Below are 26,078 nucleotides of genomic sequence, written 5' to 3'. Positions count from 1 at the left end.
AGCACTTCCTTTGAGGAAGTCACTGGACTCAAAATGTTAACTTCGCTTTCTCTCCACAGATGCTGCCAAACCTGCTGAGTTTCTAATCTTACTTCAGATTACGCATATCCATAGAGGATAAATAAGGAGAAGCTGTTTCTAGGGGCAGAAAGGTCAGTAACCAGAGGACACAGAATTCAACATAATTAGCAAATGGACAAGAGGCGGCACGTGGAAATATTTATTTATTTTACACCGTGAGTTGCTGGGATCTGGAATTACAGTCTGAAAGGATGGTAGGTGCAGATTCAATGATAACATTCAAAAGAATATTAGATAAATGCTTGAAGGTTTAAAAAAAAACAGGCTTGTGGGGAATGAGGAAGGGAACTGATATTAATTGGAAGGAGCTTCCAAACAGCCTGCATTGGAACAACAAGTTGAATGGTCTTCTTTTATGTTGTATCATTCCATGAATCTATAAATAGCACTGAGCAACATAAATTATACAAACATTGTAACTAAGGTGACATATTGATACCAGCCGCAACCACAACATCCCAGTGCTACTGAAATTTAGGTTTATCACTTCAATTTGCACAAGCAAATGGAGTGCCGTTCACTACTTTTAACACTGCTGTTAATTTCACCACACTCATGTGCCCCACAGATGGGCCAGCTGATAACTAAGACTATACATTTTCAAGGCAGTTTTTATTGCCAAACGATAAATGTACTAAAGGGGCAAGTAGGGTTAATGTAACAATGACACGACGAATCCTGTAGTAATACTGTTACATATTTGGTGTGGGCCATGTCTGGAGAGATGCCAAAAACCAAAAGGGTAAAAAGCTGTCTTCATTTGATAGACTTTTTACTTGTCATTAGTCATAGGATACCACGGATTAAAATCAGTAGCTTAAAAAACTTCATTTGTCTAGGTAAAACTAGTTATGTACAGCGAGCAGTGTTAGAATATACATATTCAGCACATTGTACATCGGGGGCAGAAAGACCCTCTCTCGATAGGAAAATAACAAAGATAAACACCTGCATCTTTATCATTACATGGATGATGACAGATTATTTCTAAACAGCCCTTTGAAACCTTGGACATAATTTGAAGAAGCTGGAAAAAAATTGAAACGAGGTCGTCTCTAGGACCAAGCCACTTTCATGCATCTCAATTACACAACGTTAATCACTTTTTTTTTGTAATGTCATAGCAATGAAATATATTTTATAATATATGAACAGGTTTTTTTCCTGAAACAGCTTACTCTTATAACCCTGATCATTTTCTTTCCAGGTCAACCTGGAAGGACCTTACTGTGGCTTCCGCTCAGTTTAATCTAGCGATTGAATCTCAATGGTGTTATCGAGTCTTGACGTGCATATTGCAAAAAAGATCCTGCTAGCTTTGAGTAAGCGGCATTGCTAACTGCCAAGAGAGTACATTAAAATGCAAAAGCCCATTAGCAACAAGGATTTGAATCAGCCGCCATTCATACTGCCGTAACAGGCTGGAAATGAACCTGTGCAGTTTTAACTGCCTGCTCATCCAGTGTATCCATTGCAGGGAGGGTTAAGTATTCTATCAACTAGATAACTTGTACGTCAGAAGAAGTGAATGAGTAATGTCCTTATGACACTTAAAATCACTTTTGAGAAGTGCTAATTGAGAGTATTATGTCATGACTGTTTTTATATACATGTACGGTAGTGGACTTATGAATACTTAGTGTAACATTCAGTAGAGCACATCTGTCATTACACAGATCGACATAATCTAAATCATAGTATCTAGTTACTTCAATAAACCAAGACAGTTACATACGGGAGATGTAAAATATTTACTCTTTGATTCATCTTCTATTTGGTCCAGATTCAGCAGTGCTGAAAGGACGGTGCTCAACATCCACTACACTTACCTAACGAAATTCAAAAGGTTTTTATTATGGAAGTTGCAGCAATTAATAACACAAAAGAGCATGTTACCCTTCACAGAGGATCCGAAACCTACGTAAAAACAGCAAGCAACTCCTTAACCAGTCAGACTGAAGAACCTTTACTGAGCATGGAAGTCTGAATCATGAAGTCAAACTTAGAATTCTTCAGTCAACTTAAAATTGGAAAATGAAATGAAGAAAGGGGAATAAAGCGTAAGCAGAGAAATAAAAGCAACAGAAAGAAAAAAGTTTAGAAAGTTAAGTAATAAACATTTTATTTTTTAAAAAAATTATTAAAATCTAGAGGATTAATACATCATACTTTTGAAATTAATATGTATTGCCAGAGATGATATTCTGCTGTAATTCAGATTAATTACACAAATTAAAACTTGATTTACATTACCACAGAGAAGCTCTCATTTCTTGGCAAGTGTAGTGGATATCAAGTGGGTGCTACACCAACTTCATATATTTTAAAATATTGAGCCTCTCCACAAGACACTGCTATATGAAGGTTGAGCAGCAGAACAACTCAAACCAGCAACTTCTGATTACCACACCTATCACCAGAAGTCGCTGTCCAATTTATGCTTTAATAATGATGCTTCTTACACTGAAAGCTGGACCAACATTTGCAAAGTGGTTAGAGATACATCAGTTCCTCAATCCAGATGCCAGTAACACTGTGAAGAGAATTCCGACAGAATGCATCTGTTACTGATAGAGGTATACTGTGGTTGGTTCGCCGGTTCACAGATATTTCATTACTCTGCTGGGTGACATCATTTGTGCAGCCTCCGATGAAGTGCTGTTGTGTTTTCCCGCCTGGAGCCTGGAGTCCGCTGGATTTGATTACCTCATTTCCGATTTTCCTTCACAGTGGTGTATATACAAGGCCTAGTTCTATGTGTTTGTTGATGGCCTTCTTGGTGGAGAACCAGCCCTCTAGGAATTCCTGTGTTTGTCTCTGTTTGGACTGTCCTAGGATCCTTGTTTTGGACCAATCGAACTGGTGGTTTTCCTTATCTGAATGAATGGGGATGAGTGAGTATTGGTCGTATCTTTTTGTTGCTAGTTGGCGTTCATGCACTGTCGTGGCCAATTTGCTTCCTGTCTGTCCAATGTAATGTTTGCCGCAGGCCTTGCATGGAATTTTGTATATTATGTTGGTTCTGTCCATAGAGGGTAAGGGGTCTTTGGCTCAAGTTAGCAGTTGGCGTAGGGTTGACGTGCTAGTCTGATACCTAATGGTTGTAGGAATCTTGTGGTCAGTTCAGACATGTTCTTTAGGTATGGTAGCATGATGAGTGTGTTAGGGAATGTGGTATCTTTCTGTTGTCTATCATGCGATAGGCATCATGGCTCCATGGTTTGTGTATCCATTGTCCTTAAATACCCTGGTGGAGGTACTCGTCTTCATTTTGGTGTATGCCGGGTTGTTACAGTGCATTGCCGCCCATTTGAATAGTGTTTTCACGCTACCTCATTTGTGGGTGTTGGGGTGGTTACTGTTGAAATTCAGTACTTGTTCAGTGCGTGTGGCTCTTCTGTGTACCTTCATCAGGAAATCCCCATTGGTCTGTGTTCTTCCATGACATCCAGGAATGGGATTTGTTCATTCTTTTGCACTTCCCTGGTGAATTTGATGCTGGTGAGAGTGTTGCTTATTTGTTGGTGTGTCTCCTCTAGTTTGGTCTGTTTGATGATGATGCAAGTGTCGTCCATGTACCAGACCCATAGTTTGGGTTGGATTTGTGGAAGGGGCACACTTTTGAGACTCGATGGCCCTTCCACAACTCCAACCCAAACTATGGGTCTGGTACATGGACGACACTTGCATCATCATCAAACAGACCAAACTAGAGGAGACACACCAACAAATAAACAACACTCTCACCAGCATCAAATTCAGCACAAAGAAAAGGAAAAGAACAAACAACTCCCATTCCTGGATGTCATGGTAGAACGCAGGGCCAACGGGGAACTCCTGATGAAGGTACGCGGAAAAGCCACACACACTGACCAAGTAGTGAATTTCAACAGTAACCACCCCAACACCGACAAATGAAGTTGCGTGAAAACACTATTTAAATGGGCGGCAATGCACTGTAGCAACCCGGCATACACCAAGATGAAGAGGAGTACCTCCACCAGGGTAGTTAAGGACAATGGACACCTGAACAAATGATGTTATCGCATGAACAACAGGAAGATACTGCACACCCTAACACACTCATCATGCTACGATACATCAAGAATATATCTGAACTGACCACAAAATTCCAACAACCATTGGGAATCACAGTAACACACAAACCCACGCCAACTGCTAACTCGAACCAAAGACCCCTTACCCACTAATGGACAGAACTAATGTAAGATACAAAATCCCAAGCAAGGACTGCGATAAACATTATATTGGACAGACGGGAAGAAAATTGGCCACAAGAGTACACGACTACCAACCAGCAACAAAAAGACACAACCAACACTCACTTATCTCCATTCACACAGATAAGGAGAACCATCAGTTCAACTGGGACAACACCTGGGTCCTAGGACAGGCCGAACAGAGAGAGCATGGGAATTCCTACAGGCCTGGGTCTCCACCAAGAAGGCCATCAACAAACACATAGAACTAGACCCTATTCATACACCAATGCAAAGGAAAACTGGAAATGAGGTAATCAAATCCAATGGACCCCAGAGTTTAAATGCCAGGCAGGAAAACACAACAGCGCTTCATCGGAGGCTGCACTGATGATGTCACCCAGCAGGGGAATGAAACATCTGCAAACCAACAAACCTGCTTGGTGAGCAATTCAACCACAGCATCCACAACCCAAGCTCCAAATCTACTCAAGAACCTGATAGAGAAATATTATAGATAAAAAGTACATTAGATCTCTTTCCAGAGTGCGAGTTTTTTGTTTAAAAATGGCTGGCAAGTTGTTAGAGTTTCCAATAAATGTAGAAGAGACCTACGCAGATGGAAACGTGTAGACAAATTCTTGAATATTCATTTCAGTAATGTTAAATATTTACTTAATTGTTTCCACAATTAAAATATTTAGAAACCTACAGAAAAATCCTATAAATAACAATTATCAATGATATAAATGCAGTCAAAGTACTATAAAACAAAGGACTGTAGATGCTGCAGAATGAAGCAGATTTGAAGAATGGTCATTAGGCTTGAAATGTTAAAGCTGCTTTCTCTCCAGTAAGTTGTTTTTGTCAAGGTACAATTTACTTTCAACTTTAAGATTTGAGCGCCTTAATTCAAAGATCACCTGCTTTATGTAAGAGATGGAGCTAATTTCACAGACAACTGTCACACAGTTGACACTGAAATACAGCTACGCTGCCTCACCTCCTTTGCCAGGTCAGTGTACTTTTGTTTCTCCTTTGGATCTAAAACAGACCACCAGTCAGCCAGTATTTTGGTTGCACCACGATTGTCTAGGCGAGGATGTTGCTGACGAACCAGAGAACGATGACGTTTGCAGAACAAAAGAAATGCATTCATCGGCCTGCGAGCTCGCTGTTCAGAGGAGTCATCATCTTCTGTTTCATCTGCCTCATGTTCAAGACCCTCGGTGTTCAGCAAAGTTTCCTGTAATAAAAACGTAAAGACGCATGGAAATATATTTGACGAAGAAAACAAAATTCATTTTACTGCTAAAAAAAGTCTTCAGTTTCATATTGGTACTTGATTTGAAGGGTGGCATGTTACATAAAGGAACACAGGTCTCCTTGTAAAGAGCAATCCTCATGCTGAAATGACATTAGCTCACATTAAGAAGATTTTATTACTGTAGATATATTAATTGATTTCCTTATTTTCCATATCTTTTCTCCTCTGTGAACTCATGCATAAGTGTACTTACAGAAAATCCAATATACTGATGATTGTTTGAAATGCGATTACTCAGCAAGCTTCCATATATAACTATATATTAAGGCATACAATAACAAGTCGATTTATTTGCCTAATTACTTAAAATAATATCAGCTTTAAGAACGAATTTGGTTTCTAATTTAATCAAACTTGCTCTATTGATGCAAGTGAGTTGGAATGTAATCCTTGACCACCCAAATTGAAACATATAGACCCTCACTGCAAGAACAAGGACAATAGCATGTTTAGATCAGGTAGACCATGTCTGTAAGCCTGTTTCAGCTTTGATCCCATTTGCAGAACACAGATTGACATCTAACCTCTCCTCTAAATTGGCATGAAATGGTGTCATGCATTCTCTTACAAAATTATGTAACTTCAGTGTTATATCGGAAGAACATGTACAATGTTAAATGTTAATTGTGAAAGCCAATGTTGGACCTCGCTGCTCCATAGGCTTCACCCATGACAGTAGTTCAGGAGGTAGGCCAGGAGTTATGAAAGCGTGCTTCCTCAATTTAAGTAGTTAATGGTTAAGCAAATAGCTTGTTCCCTAACTGTGCCTGTAACATATCTGGATACAAGATCTGCTAAGAATAGGCTCTAGAGCTGAACATATAAGGGTGTGGCGGTGTCAGAAAAGTGAATGAATTGGTCTCAAGATGGCTAGAGCTATATCAATATTCTTTTGAAGGTTTGGATTGGGGTGCTAAAACAATGGTCTATTTGGATTCACAAACGAACAGTCAGTTCAACAATTTGATGATAGGTGCGTGATTAAAAGATAGTCAAATCCCAGCATTCTCACTTCAGATGACAAAGAACGAGGAGATTTGTTAGAACTTGTATCAAGGAAAAGGTGTGCATGTGTGTGTGCATGATTCTTGTCGAAGTTCCTTGTATCAGCTCCTTCTGGAGCTCAGTAAACATGCAGACTAAGTTATGAACTTAGGGAGAGATGGTGGTGTCACTGAATTGTTAACCTCTGGACCCAGGCGAATACTCAGGGGTCATAAATTTAAACCCATGATGGCAGCTAATGGGCCTTGATTAATTACAAAGAGCTGAAGGGAAAGTAGAATATTCTGCTCGAAATAAACAGTGTAAATGATCTTCCTATCTATAAAAAATTATGATCCTACACTGATGAGAGCATCCTGATTAACTAATGGGGGTCAAAAAGTGAAGGCTGCCCATGTGGACAACTAGGGAGGCTGATGGAAACTGTGCGAGAGGCTTGCATGTGCTGGAGATTAGTTTGACAATGTTAAAGCAGAGAAAATTACAAGTCATTCAAGACCTTTTATCAGAGCCACAGTCTGAAAGAACTGAAACAACTTTGGAATCAATGACGGTCATGGCAGCAGGCTGTTCAATATACAAGTGAACGCTGACTCCTGTTTGTAGAAGATATCACAGAGCAATTGTTTGTCTGTCAAAGTAGAAGCCCAGGGATGATTGGAGGAAACCGGAGAGGCTAAGGAGATTAAATGGTTACGTTGATAGAAATAGGAATGGACACAGAAAATGAATCACTTAGAATAGGCACAGAAAAACTGAATAGCTAACAACGTTAAAAATGGCTAATGGATAATGCAGAAAAAGGTAAACAAATATCTTTTTTTCTGCTTAACTGAGTTATAACTTCTTTAAGTATTCATAGCTTGTGTGCCTGCAAGCATTGTCAAATTCCTTAAACTACTGTCAATCAACACAGGAACAGGAGTAAGCAAATCAGTTCCCAAGTTTAAAAATAGCATTACGTAGTCTACAATACCAATTCCCACTTCTACCTTGTCAATATCTTCATCTTCCTCATCCTCCTCCTCCTCCTCAGAGAAGTCCAGCATCTTTTTGGCAAGCAGAGGATGCCACTGAAGACACTTTCGCTTTGGTCTTTTCCCAGTTCCATCGCCATCTGCTGAGTGGTCTTTATTTCTGCTGCTGGCTTTCATGGTGCTGTGCTGCATAACACAAATAGAAACAGCACATGATTAGTAATTCGGGAGGTCCTGATATAACGCAGCCAAGGTGGCGTATTCATCGAACCCCAGGTATGAATATTAATCTTCAAATTACAGAATTATGAACAATTGTGATACAGCTTATTGTTACAAAGATTCATAATATTCTTGTGGGAGACTATGAAAGCAACAGCTCCCTCTAGTGCACTGCTGTCAGCCAGTAACAAGAATAAGGGAGCGGCAGTCTCAGCACCTGCTCGCTCGCTGCAGAGATTCTTAAAGGGGAAATTGTCCTGCCACAAAACAAGTCTTTACATCTTGGCTGGATGCTTACTGGAAGCACACCATTGATAGTTGTTTGATTGGCTGCTTTTTACTTTTTTGATTAATTTCAGACCTTGTAAATTAGATTTTTTTAAAAAATATGAAAAACAATATTAACTATAATCAACAGCAACACACAGTCATAGAGCATCCTCAATACAAAAAAAATGCTGCCCCTGGTTTTATGGGTGAGAGTGTAGCCTGGATTGTGGGAAACAGAAATAAAGTTGCAGACACTAAGCCACATCTAGGGAAGAAGGCTTTAAGTGGTTCAGTGGCATAGAGGTTCATGGAGGGATAGATACCCTGAGGCGCCTGAAGATTGTGCCAACAGTGGATAACTTAGGAGGGGAATAATAGAGAAGCTGTGATGAATGTTCATTGTACATCGCCATTATTGCTTGAAATTTGACTTTTAAAGTGCATAGAACCATGTAGATTTTTAAGTTTGATATGTATGTTGTATCAGTCAGGAAGCAAAAAACATGGCTTTGGTTTTTTTTCCCCCTGAGTTCAACAGATGGAGAAGGGATGTCAGGGAAATTACTTTACTTGCGTTTAAATTTGTACAATTTCTATCAGGGCTTTTGAAAGCAATGTTTCCAGAACAAGAGTAGAAGACAGCACCGGAAAGGGCTGTTGTTCAGTAATAAGGTGTGCAATGACCAAGGAAATCAGACTGAATAAAATGTTTCTTTTTGAAAGACAGAAAAATGGTGGTGAATAAGCATGTAGGTTTCTTTTAGGGAGAGAAACTGGTCAGTCAGTCAGTCAGAAAAAGGACCATAACATAAGCATGCAGTTCAGCAGTTTCCAAAACAATCAGGGCAGAAGATTAAAAGTCCTTAGTGGTTTTGAAGTTAGTAAGTGCGCAGGGATTGTAATGAAGTCAGCCAGGTGGATCTCACAGAAGGAGCTCCCTGATTGGACCAGATTAATAGTCCCAATCACACAGCCCTGGCTGACAGATAAGAAAAGGATTGTCCCCCTACAGGGGCTGTTTGATACTGACTCTTTGGTCACATGGGTGATTTTTCTGGTGGTGGTATGTTTAATTAAAATTATTTGCACACGTGGTTTTTTTTTTTAAACTGAATTGCACACCTGCACTTGCATAACAAAGATGCTGAGGAAGATAAGCACTATTGCCGGATGACATTAGTGTAGGGGAACCAAATAAATATATAGTCAGGGATTCAGAATCTCCTCACTTTGGGGAACAGAGCAGGCGTGTCAGACATCCCGTGCACTCCAAAAGCTGGCTTGATATCAAGGAATCTCCATGTGTAAATAATAGGTGACTTGGTGATGGGACACTGGCCTCTGTGGAGTTATTTCAAAGCGAAGGTCTCCAGAAGTAGAATGCTTTCAAGGTGTCAGACAGAAGATATTCGACAAGGCTGTTGAATGCATGGGTTTAAGGAAAGCCTGTTGTGAGCTGTGTCGTCAGTCTGCTTAGGATCTTTGAAGAAACATTAACTAAACACATTAAATGAATGCAAAAGTTTGGCAAGAAGTTAAAAGAAAAATTATAGCCATGTCCACTGAACAAGGAACATTAAAGTGGAAACGGGGAATGCCTTCTGTGGGATTCAGATATCTCAAAAGCTCAGATATATCTCGAGGGCAAATGGATGAATTTTTTATTTTGATATTTATAATAACACTATCAATTCCTACATAGGTCACTTTTCTCCTTTTGTGTATAATAAACTTTGACGTTCTTTTGTTAAAAGTACATTGGCAAGCTCTTGTCAATGTGCTCAGTGACTAACCATTGCAGTAGGCAAATTTCAAAAGTAAAACTTAAGATCGATTAATCCAGATTTCACTCTAAAATCTGACGTGTCCAGTATTAATAACAACTGGGATCATATCAAAAATCAGAAAAGGAGGATTACTGCATTCATCAGATGCACCAACAACTGTAAGCTACAAAGGCATGGAAAGGTGATGAAGGGTAAGGATTTTTGACTCAATGTACTGAGGGACATAAAGCCAGTAAGAATGAGATGATACAGGAACTGTGTTTAAAGCATGAAAGGACTAAAAGTAGCAGAATAGTAACAATCAGATTTGAGCAAATTAGTGTAAAAGAGTATTAAGTGGGAAGTCCACAGGGAGAAAGGGAGAAAGAGGCACGCTAGGTGCTAGATTTTCAATGTCTATGTGGAAAGTTTGGGTGTGAGTGCTTAGAAAAATATTATTCACACATTGGTTATCAACCTTCTGATGCCTGTGGAACAAGCTGCAATGATCACAGTTGGGGGTTGGTTAGAATTGGGGGGAACCACAGCCCACTTGGCTCCAATTAATTATTCAGTTAGCTTGTGGAAGAGATTGTCAAAATCCTGGAGATGATGAGGTGGAGAATTGCAAAACAAGCATGAAGAGACATTAGTCTACAACCAATGAGCGCACACTGACTGGAGGCAGGAAAGATAATGTGATGTTGCTGCTGAATTAAAAACTTTTCATTTTAGTTAAGCTGGTTAAAATGCGGCATAAATTGTCATTGCTAGAGCATAGATCCTTGTGATTGACGGTTTGGCCACATTATCAGGCTGCCAAACCTCTACTTTCTCAGAAACTCCAATTTGCAAGATAATGATAATCACATTCAAGGCTGCCTCCACAGTCAGTTCTGATCCCCAGGCAGCACCCAGTGCTACCCAATCTTACTTCCAGTCCAATTAGGGATTTTGCTTTTTAAAATAACAGTGCATTAGTGATACTGACATGGTGTAGGAGAGAGATCCAGAAATAAACCTCTCATTGGGTTTTCAAATCCAGACTGAAAATTCAGCTCCAGGTGAGCATGTGGGAATTATGGATCTTCGGTGTTAACTGTCATAATCTTTGATGGAAGTTCTCCTTATCCTATTGGATTAGACACAATCGTGTCCTTATCCCATTGCTCAAAAACAATTAGAAAAAAAACAGTTCACAATCCCGCCGAATTACACAAATGCCTCCCGATCACTGAAGCTACCCTATTCATTCACACTGAGACACAGTGCTCCAGATATAATCCCACCTCATGTTGCCCACAGAATTTTAGGAACTGTTGGGTTAGAATTTACACCATCATACTGTACAAAAGCAGTAGTGATAGGGACAAAGTATGGATTGGGGGACTCAATTCCTCACACTGAAACTGGTGCACCAGCTAACACAAACCCTGCAAAGGTAGACAACAGCTACTGAACCTTTACCCACACAGCCACATTTAGTTAAAGAGAACTAGGGATGCTGTGCTTTGTCACAGCAGTACCACCAACACAGATACAGACAGGAGTGAACAGTACATGCTGGGGCAAGAACAGGAAGATTCATCTCTCAGCTCTGACAGAGGACAAAAGCTAGTTCGTGGCTAACGCAACCCGATTCCTATCCTTTTGGCAAACCTTTTGTGAAACAGGTTATTGAAATCTTGAGGACACCACCTTTTATTTAGACTGGCACTACATAAGATAATCTACTATGATAAATGATATAGTAAACTGCAGTGTCATGTAGAAATTAGGTTCAATCCAGAAAAGTAGGGTAGGTTCAGAGCAGGATTGAGGCAGTAAGTGGAAGACTGCCTTGATCAAACACCAGTTACAAAGCATGCTGAACACATTATCTTCGGTCCACAGTTATCTCTATGATCTACATCCAAATACTAATAGAGGTACACCTAACATAGAAATAGAAAACACAGCACATTTGTACCTCAAATGGAATGCCACTTTTAAGAGAAGCACTAAGTACAGTAACAAGAAGTGGAAAGTTTCATCAAGGAAACTACCAGAATACATAGTGGTAGAACAAGCAACAATCTGAATAAAGCACACCAGAGCAAAAAACACCAAGTGGCATCACAACTATAATGCTTGATAAGAGTAGAAATTGGTTTTGTATTAGTAATACAGCTAGTATAATGTACCTAGAAGCATTATTACATCAGCCACCTACTTTACAAATGGGGAAAACTGCTCAGTTATATCAGGGCACCAAACCAAGCCAGTGGTCACCCTTTCAGCCTACTCTCAATCATCAGCAAAATATTGAAAAGGACTGTCACTAACAGCCTGCTCATGGTCAGCTTGATCTCTAGAAATACCATACATCTACAAATCTCCAAATGTAGGTGAAGTGAGTCGAGCCTAGGATCACTATCTTTGACATCAAGACAACTTTTGCATGGACCCAAGCAGCCTTAGTAAAAGTGAAGTCAATTGGAGTTGAGGAAACTCCCAAGGAGCTTGAGTTGTAAACTACTTCAAAAGGAAGATGTTACTGGTTTTTGGACAGTAATCATCCCAGCCTTAGACCATCACTGCAGGAGCACTGAGCAGCAGCCTGTGCCTAACTACCAGAAGCTGATGCAGCAGTGATCCTCACCCCATCTGTGTCGTAGTCCGTTCAAAATTCCTCAGATGCCCACGTGCAGCCAACCCGAGTAGCATCCAATGTTGGCTGTCAAGTTAATAGTAACATTAAAGTTATACTTGTGCCAGGCTTTGGCCAGCTCCACCCAAAGAAATAACCTCTATTTAATACTAAAGAAAATATCACATGCCCCACAATCAAAATTCTCAGGTCCTGTGAGCAGGGGTATGATGGGTGGGGTTTACCATTGACCAAAAGTTCAACTAGACCAAACATACATGGCTTGGTATTATGAGGCAAGTGATTCATCTCTTGATTTCTTAAAGCTTCTCCACCAACTAGAATGGAGTATTCTTCATTTTCTTCAACAAATGCAAAAACGTTCAAGATGCTCTGTATTTTCAAGGAGAAAGCAGCCTGTTTGATTAGCACTTTACCCTAAGTATTTACTCCCTCCTAAGTGCATACCATGGTACTGTCAGTCCCATCACCAGGTTTCAAGGCAGCAAATTGCCAAGCCTACCTCAGTAGGTCTATAGGTCATAGATGCAATTCTTCAGCCAATTCCCTTCACCCTACATCATATCAAGAAATGGCTGGTGACACTGGATACTGCTAAGGAAATGGACCCTGAGAATATTTGGCCAACAGCACTGAAGACCTGCGCTCCATAACTTGTCCAGACTGCACCAAAAACTATTTTGGGTGCATAAATATAATTTAACAGTAATATGTGCAAAAATAATATAATAAAATATAATAGATGAAGAACCTCTGGAATTACTCAACAATTTCATCCAATTATTACCAGAATCACACTTCAAGGAAATCCCTCATTCCACCCAGTCTGTGCTGAGTAGTCTGTTCTCAGATGGAAAGGCAGTAGGGGACACTATGACTAGCCCATCCTTAATGAAACGACAATAAAGTGAGCCAGGGCAGAATTAAGTGTGCTCACACATAAACAACTGACATTCTGTATAAATTCCTGACCCTTTACTGTTACACTTCATTGCTTTTCACTGTGGATTTGTTTGAAAAATTAATTTGGAAATAGTGTACGTCTGAGTTCTTAGGTATTCTTCTAAACACCAATTTTGCAAAAAACAGCAAATTTGTAACTTTCCTTTCACTCAGTCACTCACAGGGAAGTGGACTTCGCTGGCTAGGCCAGCAATTATTGCCCAAAGAGAAGGTGGTGCCAAGCTGCCTTTTTGATGCCGTAGATGAATATCTATAATACGATTAGGGAGGGAGTTCCAGGATTCCGACCCAGCGAGGGGTGTTTAAATGACTGGAAGCCTGAGGCTAGTGGAGTTCTGCAGGGATCAGTTTTGCGGCCCTTGTTATTTGTGGTCCACATAAACTGTTTAGACTTAAACATAGGAAGGTTGATTGGTAAGCTTGCTGATGACACAAAAATTGGTGATGTGGAAAATAATGAAGAGGCTTAGATTAAAGGAGGATTATAAACCTGGTGGTCAGATAGGCTTATCAGTGGCAAATAGATTTCAGTCTGGATAAGAGTGAAATGATATACTTGAGCAGGATAAACAAGGCAACAGAATACATGATAAACAGCTGGAGCCTGGAAAGCACCAAGGATCAGAGGTACTTAGTGTGCACTTCCATTAGTCCCTGAAGTTGCAGACAGGTAGATAAAGTGGTTCAGAAGGCATTTGGGACACTTCACTTCATAAATCAAAGCATAGAGTTTAAGAGCAGAGAGGTTATGCTGGAGCCATATAAAGAGTTAGTTAGGTCACAGCTAGAATATTGCATTCAGCTCTGGAATCCACATTATAGGATTGTGATTGTACTGGACAGGGCACACAAATGAGATTTAGTGATGAAGGGAGAGTGGATAGACTGGGACTGTTTTCTTCGGAGCAAAGGAGACTAATGTGGAGACATGATTGAGATATATAAAATTACAAGGGGTTTAGGCTATAGAGGAAGTAACTCTTCCCCTCGGTGGAAGGATCAATGACCAGGGGCATGCATTTAAGGTAGAGGGCAGGAGGTTTGAATAGGGCATAACAAAAGTTTTTTTTGCCTAGATGGTGGTGAGAATCTGGAACTCACTGCCTATGAGGGTGGTAGAGACAGAATATTTGAGAAGTATTTAGCTGTGCAGCTGCAATGCCTAGACATACAATGTTTTGGACAATGGAAAATGGAATTAGAGGAGTTAGGCGGTTGTGTTTGGCTGACACAGACTCAATGGGCTGAAGGGTCTTTTTCTCCATGAGACTGAAGAAATGAAAATATATTTCCAAGGCCAGTCATCCAATGGCTTGGAGAGGAACTCGCACATTTCCATGTAGCTACCGCTCTTTTCCATCTTGATGGTAATGTTGTGGGTTTGTGCTGTCTGAGGAATCTGGGTGAATTTCTGCACTCTCTTATAGATGGTATGTACTGCTGCTACTGAGCATCAGTGGCGGAAGGACTGAATGGTTTGTGGATGTGGTGCTAATCAAGTGGGTTAATTTGTCCTGGATGGTGTCAAGCTTCCTGACCACTTTGGAGCTGCAATCATTGAAGCAAGTGGACAGTAATCCATTACACTCCTGCCTTATGCCTTGAGGATGGTGGGCAAGCTTCGGCAAGTCAGGAGGTGAGTGATTTGATGTAAGATTCTTAGCCTCTGCCCTGCTAATGTAGCCACAGCATTTAAATGGTTAGTGCAGTTGAAATTCTTATCAATGGCAACCCAGTTGACAGTCAGGGATTCAGTAACGCCATCAACTGACAAGTGGTGATGGTTCAGTTCTTTCTTGTCAGAGATAGTCACTGCATGACACTTTTCTGGCATAGATGTTACTTGCCATTTGTCAGCCCAAGCCTGATAGTGCCCAAGTCTTGCAGCACTTAAACATGGATTGCTTCAACACTAATTGCTTCAATCTACGAATCATTCAGAATGGTGCTGAACACTCTGCAATCATCAGCCAACATCCCTACTTCAGACCTTATGATGGAGGGAAGGTCATTGGTGAAGCATCAGAAAATGGTTGGGCCTAGTAGTCTATCCTGAGGAACTCCTGCAGAGATGCCCTGCAGCTGAGATGACGGATTTCCAACAACCACGACGATTTACCTATGTACCAGCTATGATTTTAGCCAGCAGACAATTTTACCCCTGATCCCCACTGAATCATTTGTTATGGGTGACATCAAAGTGGCCTTGAGGCCAAAGGCAGTCATTGTCACTCATCTCTGGAATTCAGTTTTTTTTTCATGCTTGGACTAAGACTGCATTGAGATCAGGAGCTGAGCAGCCCTAGCAGAACCCAAACTGAGTGTCAGTGAGCAGCTTATTGCTAAGTAAGTGCTGTTTGAGAGCACTATTGTTGACATTTCCATCACTTCACTAACGATTGAGAGTAGGCTGATGGGGCCAAAATTGGTGGGTTGGATTTGGTTTCATCTGAGTCTATTAAATGGTCTCACTGAATTGAGAGACTGCCTCTTCCTCTAAGTTTCATACATTCTTGATGCATGGAACACACAGGGTTATCTACAGTCAGAGATAACAAGGTGTGGAGCTGGATGAAGACAGCAGGCCAGGCAGCATCAGAGGAGTGGTAAAACTGACGTTTCGGGCCGAGACCCTTCTCCAGATCAACTGGAATGCATATTTTAATACAGCAGAGCTTTAAAGGCGTATTGTTTCTGCCTGAAAGGAACCATTTGTTATTTAAAAGTACACTAAAATTAATTGCTTCACCACTAGCATAAAATCTATATGGATTATATAAAGGCAGTCCAGTAGTCAAATTTAAGTGGATGTCTGCCATTGTGCTGGTTAAAAATACTGAAATTAGTCTTACTGAAGCATCTGCTCCATTTATAGAAGGATTTTCATTGTTGAAAGCACAGCCTCATCTCATCCCGAAAATTCAGAGTATAACATTTGGCACTGTGAACAGGACTATAGGGTCAGGTGTCCAGAAACACAGATTTAATTTTGCACGTGTAGATCCACACAAGTGTCCTGTAAGGTGAGGAAAATGGAGACTACGTGAAGAGCAAAAGTACAAATTTTAAAATAGAGGCAAAAAGTTTCATGCTACGGAGAATGTTAGTTTCTTTACTGCATTACAATTGAAAACATTGATTTCAGATTTTGGGTGCAAACTTGAATCAAAGTGATAATTCTGGTTCAAGGGGATGTGGATTTATTCCAGAGATCCCTAATACTGCAACATCCTGCACAGTGACCTGATGTTAATAGTTGGCAGTGACATTGGAGCTCTCTCTAAAGGCTGGCTTGATTATGTAAACAGTACAAAATTGTGACTGCAGCACCCTCTAGCTGTGAGTGAAGTTCTTCAACTCCATCCCTACTCATGATAAAAATGTCAATTCTCTTGACCACCCCGGAAAAAGCCATGGAAAGGTTAACCAATTCCAAAAGGCCTTCCTAAGCATAATGCTGCTTTAATTTCACATCAGCAATCTCTTGAAATAGGCAGGCTACCTATTAGAATTAAACAATAAAGATGTTCTTACACAGAGATAACGGGAACTGCAGATGCTGGAGAATCCGAGATAATAAAGTGTGAAGCTGGATGAACACGGCAGGCCAAGCAGCATCTCAGGAGCACAAAAGCTGACGTTTCGGGCCTAGACCGTTTTGTTCATCTAGCTCCACAAGACGTTCTTACACGACTGAGTGTATTCCACAGGAAGGATGTCAGTTAGCTCACTTGGCTGGACAGCTGACTTGCAATGCAGAATAATGCAAACAGTTTAAGTTCATTTCCTACAGTGGACGAGGTTGCCATCAAGGTCCTGCTTTCACAGCCTCTCCCCTTGCCTGACGAGACAGCAACCCTATGGTCCACGAGATCTATGGCCACCAAAATCATGGGAAAGATACAAAAACAAAACTGAAGCAGCATAGATGTTCGTCAGCTTACAGCTGGAGTAGCGTGTGCAGTCGTAGTCGCCACACTAAAGGAAGGATGTGACTGCACTAAAGAGGGGGCAGTGGAGATTCACCGGACTGTCAGCTATGCTGGAATGAAGATTGTGTAGGCAGGCTGGTTTGCTTTTGGAGGGAAGGCAGATGGGGGAGGTAATGAGGTGTTCAAAGTTCTGAGGGACATTGATAGGGGAAAGACTGCTTCCTGAACAGACAGGTCAATAATCAGGTTGACCAATTTGAAGGTAAGGAATAGGAGGGTTTAGAAAGGATTTGAGAATTTTTTCAAGCAGAGGGTGATGGGTGTCTGGAACTCGCTGCCTAAATGGTGGTAGAAGCAGAAACCCACAAGAACTATTTACTTGACCACATGAAGTGCCATAACAATCAAAGCTACTGACAAAGAGTGATAAAATCGGATCAGAAAAGAAGAACTTTGGTGGCCAGTGCGGATACAACAGGTCTAAGGGTGCCTTTTTGTCCTTTAAAAACTCTCTTGCTCAATCTGTAAATTTGCTGAGTGAAAGGCTGTTTCCCCTGATTTTTCATCTGGTTGCACAAGGCTTCAAGTTTCGCGCATAGCATCAACTTTCAGAACAGGAGGTCAATGCCACAATCAGCGTGCCAATAGTGATCACAGTGCACAGAATCTTAGAGCCGCACAGAAGTAATACTGGTGATAGACATCAGGGTACAAGTTAATTTTCAGACTGGAAAAAAGCTCAATGAGGTTGATACCAGCAGACAGCAAACTTAGATTTAGTACTCTCATTCTTCAAAAGCATTTATATAGATTATAAACGCAGCTAAGGCTGCAGCATTTATCCTGGTGGCACTCCATTCAACACATCCTAGCAACTTGAAATTGCCCCATATCTCCTTACTCTGCTTCCTGTGTATTAACCAATCCTCTATCTCATATTAGCCTCAATTAATATGCAGCATAAGGGCTCATATAACCTTTTACGTGGCAACTTATCAAATATTTTTTGTAGACCTAGATATACTAAATCTACCGTTACTAGTTTATCTGCTGTACTGGTTACAAATTCGAAACCTAATTAAGTTGTCAAACACGATTTCCTTTGTGTAACAATGTTAACTTTGTTTGATCATATTACTGATTTTCTAAACTCATTGTTGAGACTGTCATAATAAATTGCAGCATTTGCCCAACAACAGATGACAGTCTACTGGACTGCAAATTCTTTCCTTTAGTCGTGTTACATTCGTTAACTCGGATCTGCTGGGATCATAGGCTCCCTACAGTGTGGAAACAGGCCATTTGGCCTATTGAGTCAATACTGACCCTCCAAAGAGCATCCCAACCACACCCACCCCCTACACTATCCCTGTAACCCTGCATTTCCCATGGCCAATCCATCTAACCTGCATATTTTTGGATTGAGAGGAAACCAGAGCACCTGGAAGACACCCACACAGACACAGGGAGAATGTACAAACTCTACACAGTCACACACCCGAGGATAGAATCTAACCCAGGTCCCTGGTGCTGTGAGGCTCAATGCGAGCTACTCAGCCACAGTGCCAAAGTACGGAAAATCACAACCAGCCCCTCCAATTCCTGGGCAGCAATCTTGTTGCGAACTCAAGACGTAGGCCACTAAGGCCCTCAGCATTTGTTGGATTTAAGATTTTCCAGCTACCTTTTTGATAATATTACAGTGGAAGTCTAATACAATGCAGATCAATAGCCGACAACTTGGCTTTGTTTAGCTCGCTTGGCTGCATGATCTGACTTACCCTGCAACGAAACACTTACAGCAGAGATAATAGGAACTGCAGATGCTGGAAAATCTGAGATAACAAGGTGGAAGCTGGATGAACACAGCAGGCCAAGCAGCATCTTAAGAGCACGAAAGCTGACGTTCTGATGAAGGGTCTAGGCCCGAAATGTCAGCTTTCCTGCTCCTCTGATGCTGCTTGGCCTGCTGTTGTCATCCAGCTCCACACCTTGTTATCTCACCTACAGAGTTCACTATGGCGGTCCCACTTTCTCACCCTCACTCCTTGCCTGTTAGGCGATCTTCAGGTGGAACCATCACCACCAGCTGTCCCTCTCTCTCTAATGAGACAGCAGCCGTGTGGGTTCTCTAAAACATATCGACTTTGCCTTTACTGCAAACTTGCTTATAATGCAGGACTTCCCTTATAACTTAATGCCCCATAAAAATCTCCATCTAGGTCAGAAACGTACACCTATGCCTTAGGGACAATTTCAAGTTGAATTTAAAGATTTCAGTCAAGGTAAACATGGTGATAATTTTAACTTAATAGGGTGAGAATGGAGCAGCAGTTGTAAAATTGCATTTAGCTCTTTTTACTAATTGTTGCAGCGGCTTTTACAATTACAATGTGAGTCAAATCACTTGTGCAAATACTGCACCATGACTGACTGCAAATTGCAAAAGCAGCATGTGTACCTGTTGTTGGAACAATCAATCAGTTTTTGTTGTAAACGGATATTTACGTGGGTTCTCTCCTAAAATCTGATGGAAGAGCAGAAGCTCAGAGAAACAGTGTGAATAGTGTTATACAGTATCTGCGGAATTTTCAGAAATCTTATGCCAATGTTCTGACAGTCAAGTGGGAGAGCCTGTGCGTGCATTCTTATATGTTGGCTCGAAAACAAAAAAAAACTCTTTACTTTACGAGCGCTTTACATAGGAGTTTATCTACAAAGGAGATCAGTTCCCTTTATGTTCCTGACCATTTACACATTCTCCAAGGGGCCCAGAAAGCATGGATGCTTTAGGTTTGTTCCTTGACCAAAGTGCTCACTCCCCACCTTAGCCAACAGACAGCAGAGGGAAGGGATAGAGTAACACTTTCTCTGCAGGTTAACACCCATGTACGCAACTACTATAATAGAAAAAAATTGGAACCAATCTGCTTTCTAAGGTGATCAACAAATGACTTAGATTGTCTAGTTATAGGTCCTAAGTGCCATTGGGATTCCATTTGTACTTTAATTTCCTCTCTCTTTATAGGTCCTGACTTAGTTTCTGGTATGTGACCTTGTGTCTTCTACAGTGAAGGCTAGAGCCAAAATATTTGTTCACTATCTCTGCCATTTCTTCATTCTCCATGATAATTTCTCCTTTCTCTGCTTCTAATAAACCAACATCTACATTACATCTTTATAAAAAGTAGTTAAACCTTCTAACAATTTTTATGTTCCTGGCTGGTTTACTGTCTTCATGGTTTACTCTCAGAAATCAAATGCAATACACTCTAATTGCTTGAATGAGCATCCCTCCAATAACATTCAAGAAGCTCAATATAATTCAGGACAAAGAAAACTGCTTCATTAGGATTTTTTACATCACCCTCCATCACAAGTGGATATTCATCCCACTTCACTACTTGTGCCCTGTGCACCATCTTTAAAATAAAACACGCTAGCCCAAATCCTACCCAAATGATGTCCTTTGCCCACCCCATCGGTGCTACGCCAACTCCGTTCCAAGTCATATCAACCTCTGCCCTTCACCAACACCATTTTCCCGTGCAAGTACAATGCCAACTCACCCTGTATTCACCACGGACAGACATCATACCTAGATGAATTCGTAAAACAATTCAAAAGGTGTCTATTACAAGTTTTTTCTAAAAAAAATCTCATTCATAAAAATCCACTCACTACATTTACTTACCTTCACCACAAAATCGCTTGTAAGATTTTAATCCAAATGCATAATCCCTTACAAATCAAGCAACATTCCTGGCCCCATTTTAAAATGTCTATAACCATTCAATTGTCAATTAATCTGAAATGTCACTCTGCTGTGACAATGGAAGGTCATAAAATCAGTCATTGAACACTAGCCGGTAATGATAATGTTTATGTCAACAGACAGACTAAAATAGCAAACAATGATTTATTTTAACACAAGAATTTTCCGCAAGACTTAAAGGGCAAAAAATTTAATTAAACTTGGGAACTTAAACTGCCTTTGATATTTTTGACTGTCCCTTTGTCACTTTTCAGAGTTAGAATTAGCTTGATGGTTTATGCATTTTTTTAATACAAATTTATGACTACTTTACAGCTCTCAAGAGCACAATATCTTGCTCTTATGGCAACTAACCTCCTGCAACTAGAGGCCAATTATCTTAACATTCCAAAGATTAGCCGAACTCTCCGAAAGACTCCAAAAAATGTCAGACCTGTTCGATTCAGAGTTTCACTGACATATCATGTTTCACACAACTGGGTCCCCAGAATCAGACACAAGCGGGATAGCTGTTGATTCATCTGGATAGCTGCCTCTGTGAAATATGTATGCATGAAATGTGACATGCCCCACTTCCTACCCTACAAGAAAGGTGGGTGTCATGTCCCAGGTAAGATCTCAGTTTTTCACATCCCACCATTTTTGCAATGACAAGAGTGGCTCTCTGACATTGTAAAAAATTCAAGCTAACATATGTTGGCATGTTTGCCACTGGAGGCTTCAACAAAGTGAAGAACTCAATCTGTACAGGTCAAAACAGTAATCATTACTTGTTCACACAGAACCTGGATACTACCCAAAAAAAAAAATCAGAAAAGCGGTTGAAGCTTTCTGTCTTGCATTTATCAACATGGTCACAAAATACCAAAGTACAAAGAAAATAACAATTTATACTGCATGAGAAAGAGTGCTGTTTGGTAGTCAGGTAGACTTTGACTCATCAAGGTGCTTCCATGATGACTGCACCAGGAAATGGTTATGCCCCAAGCTTTCTTTAAATTTTAAAAAGGCATCTCAATGAGGAATTAATGAAGAATACTAGTTTTGTTATTGGAGAAAATGACTAGCTTCACCCTTTTCTGATGAAGGGTCTAGGACCGAAATGTCAGCTTTTGTGCTCCTAAAATGCTGCTTGGCCTGCTGTGTTCATCCTGCACTACACTTTGTTATCTTAGCTTCACCCTAATCATTTTTGTTTACTACTTAAACTTTTTTCTAAGTTTGTGATCCTGTCTACCATACAAATAAGTAATGGGACGTATGGATTTGAGTATTGATGTGATGCCAGATTCGCTCGCTGTATGCCCTAATGACTGGTGGATCGTACCAAAGATCACATTACTTTGGCCAGACACCACAGGCATCGTATTGCCTATAATCAACCTGCCCATGTTTGCAAAACTCAAAAGATAACACACAGCATTAAATGCAATTCTGAGATTGGGCAGCACTCACTCAGACAATCGATTTTGCTAAGAATTAGACTAACAACCAATTTAAGAGTAGTAAGCAGGTTTGAAATGCGGCTCATTTATGCTTGCGAAAAGATGTATATATTCATAAGCATGGCTCTGCCCAATAAAGTAAAAACATGCCCAAGCATTGTTTAGATTTAAAAGCAGAGTTAAAATTTTGAGTGAAACATCATTTCTTCAAACGCAAAATGTTAACTCTTCTTTCTCCACAGAAGTTACCAGACCTGCTAAGGTTCACCAACACTTTCTGTATTATTTCAGCTTTCCAGCATCTGTAGTAGTTTGCTTTTATTTGTGCATTTTTAAGTAAATGCAAGTTTCAAGGATAATGCTCCCAGGTACACTCCCCATTGCAATGTCTCAATTAGATTCTTTCTTTCTTAATTTAGGAAAAGCTGGGGGATAAATGTTTCTTGGCATCTTCTCCAATGGCAACACCTTAAAGTCCATTCGTGAACTCATCAGTATGCTTGTAATCTAGTGTAATCCATCTAGCATTCGGTATTCTTGCATCTGTCCTGATGTGAGGAAGATGGAAAGCTTTAATAGCATAGCTACTGTTTCAGCAATACTCAAAGCAACTGCACTCACTTAAGCACTCTATCCTTCAGGAAAGGTACCCAGCAATCTAACAAATACTTAATAAAAGGCACAATTAGTGTAATTGTACACATCCATCGGTTAAAAGTAGGATAGTCATTGGAGAAACTTCTCGGCAACGGTAACAAAGTGAGTGCTTTCTTCGCCCCCTCCCACCCGGTTTTAGGAAGCCTTTATTACAAGTACATATTTAATATCTAAGTTTAATAAATTCATTATCTAGAATGCAACATACAGAATGCAGGCTAAAAGAAAGCGAATGCACTACATCATGATTAAATTGCATTCCAATACTTGTTATTCTGTTTAAAAAAAAAATCAAGTGATCAACCTTCATTGTACATTATGACACAAGTCTGGTGAATTTCTGTAAGGCAAGCAAAGGTGTGCCTCTCAACACAAAACAAACATTAGGAAGGTCAAGAGGAACAATTTCAACAAAGGATTATTAAATCTTGGTGTGAGAACAATAAGAATAACATTACTTCTTTACTTAAACCAAAGAAGATCCCAATCAGCATTACATTATAACAATGCATTACTGCTTTCACTTTATCTTAAGACTAAAATGTTTTTATGGTATAATGACCTGCAAGTTAAACGGATTAAGTGACCATTCAGTTCAATATTACATCTCTTTAGTCACAGAAACCTGGATAAAATCTAGATATATTCAAACACAGCACGCTATCATTAAAACATTTATGAAATGTAACTACAGAATTCTTATTTAAGACTGACTGCTGTGAATTCATGAATAATGCGCTGCAGGGTAACTAACTACACAATCACAGTACATTGGTAGATTAATTCTGATGTATTTATAACGCATGCTCCACCAATGATTAGTTGCACTAAAATACAATTGACTGTCCCAATTATTAATCAGCCAGAGGATGCTGATGAACTGATTTAACCATGATGGGAAAAGGAAGGCTGAAAATTCTTTTGCGTTGCTTCCATACTCTGAAATCTAACCAGGCACAAATCTTAATGTTGTGATCAGAGATAATGGGAACTGCAGATGCTGGAGAATCCAAGATAACAAAGCGTGGAGCTGCATGAACACAGCAGGCCCTCTCTGAAGAAGGGTCTAAGCCCGAGACGTCAGCTTTTGTGCTCCTGAGTCACTGCTCGGCCCGCTATGTTCATCCAGCTCCACACTTTGTTATCCTACAAATCTTAATGTTACTGTTCCTATACTTTTAATCAAACTAAGAATAACCATGCTCTGAACTCCCACAATGACACTACAACATTGGACAAATGCCAATGAGACAGAGAATACATATTTGGATTGAGGAGATGATGACAGGACAGTCATTCCTGTTCCAACTCCAAACCAGAATGCTCAAGCTTTCAGAAAGCATTCATGATTTCAGAACAGTCCGTGCTCAACTAAACATTGGCTAGTGGACTCAAATCTCATGTAACTGAACCACTAAGCATCTGAAAGATTCAACCATAAAATCTTCAAAGTTTACTTCACATTGTGACTTCAATTATTTCCGTCTAAAACTGACCATAAATCATCAATACATTTCCAGGCACTGACACTTCTACTGGCCCAATAGATCCTGAGCAGTTACAGAAAGTAAAGGTTTAATATCACCACGTAGGGTTAATGCCATTTATTTTTGAATGTTAAACTATTAGCATTTCAGTCTGTGTGTTTGTCTGAAGTGATTTCGTGATTAATGTGCAAGTATTTCTGCAGCCAATGTGATTTCCTTTAATTCTGTGAGAGAGGGGGCAGAAGTGGGGGGGAAAAACGGGGAGAGAGAGAGGAGAGAGAGAGAGAGAGAGAGAGAGAGAGAGAGAGAGAGAGAGAGAGAGAGAGAGACAGAGAGAGAGAGACAGAGAGAGAGAGACAGAGAGAGAGAGACACACAGAGAGAGAGAGAGAGAGAGGCGGGGGAGAGCACAATAGCAAGAGATGTCCTGGATTTACATTTGGAGAGTTTACAAGCAAAGTTAAAAAAGTGTACTGCAGTAGCTTTTCAGATAAAAAAATTCTGGACTTCTTTTTGGGCTTAGGGACAACCCCATAGCTTGTGGAAAAAAAGGTTTTTTCAATTCAGTTTTGGGCAGTGTACAGAAGCCTTGACTGAAGGGGGTCATGTAGAATAGCTGCTCCTGAAAAAGGGTAGTAGTTTAGGACTGTTTAAAAACAGTTACTTCTGTATAAAGAGTTTTGTTTAAAAGCTCCAGGCCAAAGACAATTTGGTTAAAACTCCCAGGAGGTTATTTGAAGCTGAAAAGTCTAAAATAAAACAGAACTGCAGATGCTGGAAGTCTGAAACAAAAACCAACATTACTGGAAAAAAACTCAGCAGGTCCTGCAGTATTTGTGGAGAGAAAGCAGAGTTAATGTTGAGCCCAATAACCCTTCATAGATAACAAAGTGTGGGGCTGGATGAACACAGCAGGCCAAGCAGCATTTTAGGAGCACAAAAGCTGACGTTTTGGGCCTAGACCCTTCATTGTTACCAGACTCGGAGTCTCTCCAGCAATTTCAGTTTTTGTTTCTGAAACAAAATCTAAGCTCAATTAAGTGAAAGCTTGAGGAAGAGGCTATCAGATTCTCAAGATGGGAAATTGAAGTTATGCTTACATTAAGCCCTATAGGTACGAAAAAGGACGACCTTCTCCCTGGTGCGGGTATCACGAGGAGCAGTATTAGGTTTAATGTAGGAGCATTTTCCCATGCATTTCAAAGTTTTTTAATTCTTGTTAAATGTAAGTAATTTGGATTATTTTATCTTCACTTATTTTGTTGAATAAATTGTTTTATTGTAAAGCATGAATCTGTAGCA

At 40.2% G+C, this 26,078-nt stretch overlaps 1 protein-coding gene across 3 annotated transcripts in view; it reads right to left on the bottom strand.

The window, feature by feature from the left end:
- The window catches only part of LOC125456993 (HMG box transcription factor BBX), a 204,915-nt gene that overhangs the window by 59,484 nt on the left and 119,353 nt on the right, over window positions 1-26,078 (bottom strand). For 2 of the 3 annotated variants that reach the window (XM_059650266.1, XM_048540664.2), the window contains exons 1-2: window positions 7,626-7,993; window positions 5,305-5,547 (exon numbers count right to left, since the gene is read on the bottom strand). In XM_059650266.1, the coding sequence (XP_059506249.1) occupies window positions 5,305-5,547; window positions 7,626-7,802 (420 nt within the window). In that variant the 5' untranslated portion in view covers window positions 7,803-7,993. Of the gene's footprint in view, window positions 1-5,304; window positions 5,548-7,625; window positions 7,994-26,078 lie in introns of those variants that run through there. The other variant, XM_048540663.2, reaches the window with a different exon arrangement.

Source organism: Stegostoma tigrinum, chromosome 12 (genome assembly GCF_030684315.1).
Source record: "Stegostoma tigrinum isolate sSteTig4 chromosome 12, sSteTig4.hap1, whole genome shotgun sequence".
Classification (NCBI taxonomy): domain Eukaryota; kingdom Metazoa; phylum Chordata; class Chondrichthyes; order Orectolobiformes; family Stegostomatidae; genus Stegostoma; species Stegostoma tigrinum.
The sequence above is the reverse complement of the archived record's forward strand: the minus strand, read 5'-3'. Positions and strand labels throughout refer to the sequence as shown.